The sequence below is a fragment of the Hipposideros armiger genome, unplaced genomic scaffold (assembly GCF_001890085.2).
Source record: "Hipposideros armiger isolate ML-2016 unplaced genomic scaffold, ASM189008v1 scaffold_242, whole genome shotgun sequence".
Lineage (NCBI taxonomy): Eukaryota > Metazoa > Chordata > Mammalia > Chiroptera > Hipposideridae > Hipposideros > Hipposideros armiger.
The window spans coordinates 2,398,953-2,404,908 of NW_017731592.1; the positions used below are offsets into that span (position 1 = coordinate 2,398,953).

A 5,956-nucleotide genomic window follows, 5' to 3' on the forward strand; every position below is an offset into this window, starting at 1 on the left:
CAAAACACCTCCATTATCTAATGAATAGCAACATATAAACACTTAATAATCCTAGGCAATAAAAATACAGTCCCAATAATTCTCACAACCCTGAGCTAGGTATGTGGGAACATGAGTTGCAAAGAGCTTACAATACACTGGCTCAAGGTCACACAGCTCATCAATGAAGCAAGCTGAGCTAAGAACCCAAGTCAAAGCTGATTCGTAAACTATACAGTCACGGCTCTGGCTAAAGCAGAACAGGAAGTGTCACACACTTCTCTTGCTCGGGCCGGCCGAGTGGCTCAGTTGGTTAAGAGCTCACTCAAGAGTTTGAGCTCTGAGCAACAGTGGTTCGATTCCCAGCCCGAGCTGAGCAGCCGCTGAGCTGCCAACAGGTGGCAGGATGGCTCAGCTTTAAAAAATAAATAAATAAAATAAAATAAAATAAAATAAAATGGTATGCTCCTAGAGCAGAAGTTGGCACACTTTTTCTGTAAAAGGCCAGAGTGTAAATATTTTAGGCTTGGCTGGTCACAAATGGTCTTTGTCGCAGTCTTTTCAGGCATCAGGCAGGATATAGTTTGCCAACCTTTGTTCTGGAGCAACCTCTGTTCTGGAGCGCAGACACTGTGTGTAATGCTTTTTAAAAGCTATCGACTATGCTTTCAAAACATTAAGTACTTAATTCAAGACAGGAATAAATACTAGCCCCAGTTTAATTTCCTTAGTCAAAGAGCATTTTGGGGGGTGGAATCCAAATATAAACCACATCTCAAACCAATGTAATAATCTACACTTCACTTAAGACCTCAGTGATTTATATAACCACAAATTCATTACGAAGAAAGGGTGCATTCTGCTCAACGTTTTCTTGACCCTATAGCTTACTAGCACAAAACCAGACATCATGCCCTTCTAGAACTCACCAATAACCATGATTCTAGATACCAAACTTTCTATAAACTCAGGGTGCTTTGCATAGGCTCTCTACAGATTAGACAGAAACACAAGCCTGCTGAGGGGGCCCCACAAGCAGTGAACATGTACATTCTGCAATTGCCACCTGAAGGAGTCTGAACTCATCATAGCTCCCTCCCCACCCTATACTGCCATAACATCAAACCAACCCTGACAGTATGAGTCAGAATCTCCCAAACCCTACCCCACAACCACTAAACACCACAACACCTTCATCACACCACAGACCTCCTTCAAGTTCTTCAATGACTGCACCACCTAGTTTTCAAGACGTTTATATTTCAGATGGAAGTAAAATTATGAGGGCAAAAGTGCAGACTTAAATAAGGCTTCCATAAAAGGGACACTTTAAGATAAAATACCTTTCTATGGCTAACAGGTCCATTATGAGCCAATCAATCTGCCTACTGTCATCGTTTTCCCGTTTACGTTCTTCTTCCTTGTTAAGAGTAAGCTCCTTTACACCTGCACCCATTTACAATACTGTTTCTTCTCCTGACATGGCCACCACACTCTAGCTTTCCGAAAAACTCCTCCTCTTCCTTCTAGCACTACCTCCTCCGTGATGCCTTCTCTAAGGAAATCTAACTGGTCACCTTTCCTGAGTTCCCTCTACACTTTCCACATTGACCCATTACAGCAAATACCACATTACACTGTAACAGTTTTCCCATGTCTATCTTTTACATGACTTCCTTGAGATGTTGTCTTTTCATTTTTATATACTTAGAACCTAGAAATGTGCCTAGGTGTCACAGGTGATCAATACTTAGAATAAAACACAACTTACTGTTCCTGAATTAGTTTATAAAAAGAGGCAAGTGGCTTGTTCATGGCCATACTGAGTCAATATAGCCAGAACTGAATTAAAACTGGCCTCAGAAACATTAAAGTTCATGAAGAAATTCCATAACAAAAAATGGAAATATGAGACAATATGAACCATGTGTTAAAAAACTCCAGTCACGTGTAAAATGAACTATGACCATCCACTGAGTAGTATTTCATCCAACTATGGTTTTAGACGATAATGAACCATTTTGCCTATTTAAGTTTTAATCTTATGAAGGAACTACCGCAACTTTTCAACATAGAAGCCAAATTTTACATGACTTTAACATTTACCTAAATGGTATTTATTAAATACATACCTGAAAGACTGTGAAACCAAGGTAATATTCAATAAGAATGCAACCTATGCTCCAAACATCACAAGGCTGAGACCAACCTAAAGCTATTTAAAAACAAAAGCAAACATTTTATTACACAACAATTTTCAATTGACAATATGCTAAATCCTTCTCTATGTGAGCACTCTCTTTACACAGCACATTTGGGAGAATGATGGCAAATTCAGGGTTTACATTTTTAGTTTTATATCAAACATTATTCAGTATGTTCTCACAGGCCTCCATATCCTTAGATCAAATTACAGTACTTTAACCTGGGGGAGGGGGCATGTTATGTAAAATAAGAGGGACTAGCAAATATTTCCCAAGCGTAACTAGCAAGTTGTGGAAAATTCCAGTCTCTGAACTACATGTGCAATGGGAGCACCATTACACCAGCTCTTGGTTGTTCCAGGGAAGTTTATGTTTATTAGTGCAAATATCGGTCGACAAGTATCCTCAGATTGTAAATAATCCCTTATCAATTATCAGCTGGTTGCCTGAGTTTACTTCCAGTAAAAGAAAACAATATAGTCTTACATAATTATATAAGAACCATAATGAATATTAAGCAGTTTCACATACAAGCAAAATTATAGGGCCATGTCAAGCTCATACAGAGAGGACTCTATATATGCATGCCATCTACAGATGACCATACACACTTTCTCCTTCAGAATTCTCCATGGCAACACTACTCTGGGAGGAGTGAAACACCTAGCCTGCGTAAGCTTGTACTTCATTGGAAAGGAAAGGAAAAGAGTAAAACATACAGCTATTTTAATCTTTTAAAGATCAAATATTTAGTAAAACATAACATATAAATAAAACCTACTTTAAAAGATACTTCAATGACTTTCAGTAACATCCCTGAATTTAAGAATAAAGGAAGAAACAATATATTCAAGGGCCTTGACTGTGATTTAGTCACTTTGAGAAACCCACAGCGCTTACCATTTGAACAAATGGTTAATGAGAACAGCTTCTACTTACATATACAAAATCTGCCAACTACAGAGCTTGGACCTAAGATGAAAGTTTTCTTCTCCAGTCACTCCTATGTCCCAGTCCAGCTGTTCCCCAGGGGTCAGGAGCCTGCAGCGCCCCATTCTAAATCATCCCATTCTGGTGAGTCAGTTCTCATACTCTTTAGAATTCTGTATCACTTGCACCAACCTCTCCCAACTTTTATCTGTTTATTACAACACCAGAGACAGGAGACCAACTGCCCTCATGTGTAGCACTTGACTGCATCTTCCTCTCCTACCCAACTCTGCCTTAACTCTCAGGATTAACACTCCAGAGACACAAAGGACCCTTCTAATCTACCTGTCTGATTTCTTTTCCTCAAGGCCAATAACCCAATTTCAAATTTAATACTATCTGTAGCCTGGTCACACTTGGAACTTCATTATTACTAAGTATCTGTAGCCTGGTCACACTTGGAACTTCATTATTACTAAGAACTATATTTTACCCAATCTAGGAGGCCATTAGCTGTAAGACACACCACTGTTTTAAGTACCAATAACAAAGAAAAAATGCCAATTGTTTTGTGTTGTATTCCCCCAGGTTAAAATGTGGAGGAAATCTGAATTTTAAATTGATAAAACCCAAGAGGTTTTCTCCTTTTAATCTGAAAATTCCTCTCTGTCCACAATCTCTTCCAACACTCCCTTCTTTTACCCTTATAGTAACCTTCAGTCCTCAACCATGAATTTTCTTTGTAAACTACTGTAACACAGCAGCTCCTTTCACACCACACTAAGCAGAAATCTTATTATCATCCATTTCAAAGATAAGCTCTAAACCTGTGCTGCCCAATTCGGCAGAGGTAGAGACAAGCCACACTACATATATTTAAGTCTGAAATTTAAATTAATATAAAATTTAAAATTCAGCTCCTCAGTTACATTAGCCACACTGCAAGTACACAGTAGCCCACATGTGCTTAATGGCTACCACACTGGACGGTGCTGACCTAAAACATTTCCATCATTGTGGGATGTTCTACTGGCCAGCACTGCGTTCCTTACCCCTTCACCAATCCTCTACTGTTAAGTCAACATCATTAGTTTGCTTTCACACTCCTACTCTGAACTACCAAGTCCTGTTGGACCAAAAAATGTAAAACTGCAAACTGATTTCATAAAAAATGTTTTACTATCCAATCTCAGTTGGACTTTATTTTTGGCCAATAAGCTTATTCCATTTAACTGTCTCCCCACAGCAGCTGAGCTGAACTTTTCCCATTGTCTCCAAGCCCCCAAACCCATCTCTGACTTCCCAGCTCTATTAACATGACCTGGTCTCTTTTAAATTTTAGTGTACACTCCCTTACTGAGTTCCTTCTTATTTTAAAACTCTGCATCTTAACTCATTTTCTTTTCCAGCCTTTCTCATGTCAAGGGTAACAAAGAAGCTCTCTTCTTAGACTAGCCCCTTTTTCTTTTCCTCTTGACCTCCATCCACCCTACATTTAGATGTGCTAGCAAAACCTTTAGCATTTTTACCAGCACCATGCTTCTGTAATGACACAGAAATAGATATCCACAGCACTGCAAAATCACATTACTGTGATGTACTTAGCCAACAGTTTGTCCTCTTAGGATCACGTAAGATTAAGTTGTTCAAAAATGGGCCGACCAGGGCCGGCCGAGTGGCGCGATGGTTAAGAACTCGCTTGGGATGCCACAGGGCCCCGGTTCGGATCCCACATATGAGGGCCAGTGACACTGCCTTCCACAGCTAAGATGCTAAACAACAGCTCAACCTGGAGCTGGGCTGCCNAAAAAATAAATAAATAAAATAAAATAAAATAAAAAACAGAGGCTCTTGGATCCATTCCTATAAATTCTCATTTCCCTAGAGCTGGGGTGGGCTGGAAATCGATAAACAACCTGGGTGACTTCTGAGGTGCAGCTATGTTTGAAAACCACTCCAGTGTGCTTTGTCCAGGGACACAGAGCTGGTTTAGCAACAGTATGGAATTCCAACTTAGACTGATGTAACTCCAAAGCCAAGCTCTTTTTATTACTCTATGGACTATCTTTATACATTGATGAAGGAAAACATGTATGCAATGGTTAACTTCAGTGTAAAAACCACCACTTTGTTAACTAGATCACAGGTAAATATATCACATTACTTTCTAAAATCTTGACTTTTATCAAAAAAAAACTTCAAGATCTGCAATCCTTGGGACAAGCAGTAACAACCAAGTTGGGTTTTCTGTAGTTTGAATTTAAGATTGCAACAAAGGGCTTTCCTCTTAATCTTGAGGCATACCTTGTTTTCTGAATCATGTGCGTTGGTATGGGTCCTAATATTCGCTCCATCATTGCCAGATGCTCTTTACTATCATGAGTCTGAAAACCGCAAAAAAAAGAAATTCAGTGTTTTTCATTTCCCAACATATACAATAAAGGAAAACATAAGAAAATAGTACTGACATAAAAGGACTAGACAGTTTACACATTTACATTACGTTCTACTTCAAAGATGGAAGAATACTAAATGAGCTGTATTATCTGGTGCAAACCCAATAAAATAAAATTAGTCTTTCTGAAATGGATCAGTAAGGTGCTGTATAGCAGAGATGTATAATTTGTTTAATGTAAAAGATGGATAGTTTCCTTATTTATTTGTATTTCTTGCACTGTTTAACTGAGGAATGACTGGGCAAGATTACCAGAAATATTGTCTCCTCATTTAATTAGTCACTTAACCAAAATTAACCTCCATTATCTGGGCCGGCCGAGTGGCTCAGTTGGTTAAGAGCTCGCTCAAGAGTTTGAGCTCTGAGCAACAGCAGTTCGAGTCCAGCC

The 5,956-nt window shown here is 39.0% G+C and overlaps 1 protein-coding gene across 1 annotated transcript in view; it reads right to left on the reverse strand.

Moving 5' to 3' along the window:
* Positions 1-82: 82 nt before the first annotated feature.
* Positions 83-5,956, reverse strand: part of CLK4 (CDC like kinase 4) — a 22,843-nt gene continuing 16,969 nt past the window's right edge. The window contains exons 11-13 of the mRNA XM_019655554.1: positions 2,112-2,194; positions 363-394; positions 83-95 (exon numbers count right to left, since the gene is read on the reverse strand). Of these exons, the coding sequence (XP_019511099.1) occupies positions 83-95; positions 363-394; positions 2,112-2,194 (128 nt within the window). The remainder of the gene's footprint in view (positions 96-362; positions 395-2,111; positions 2,195-5,956) is intronic.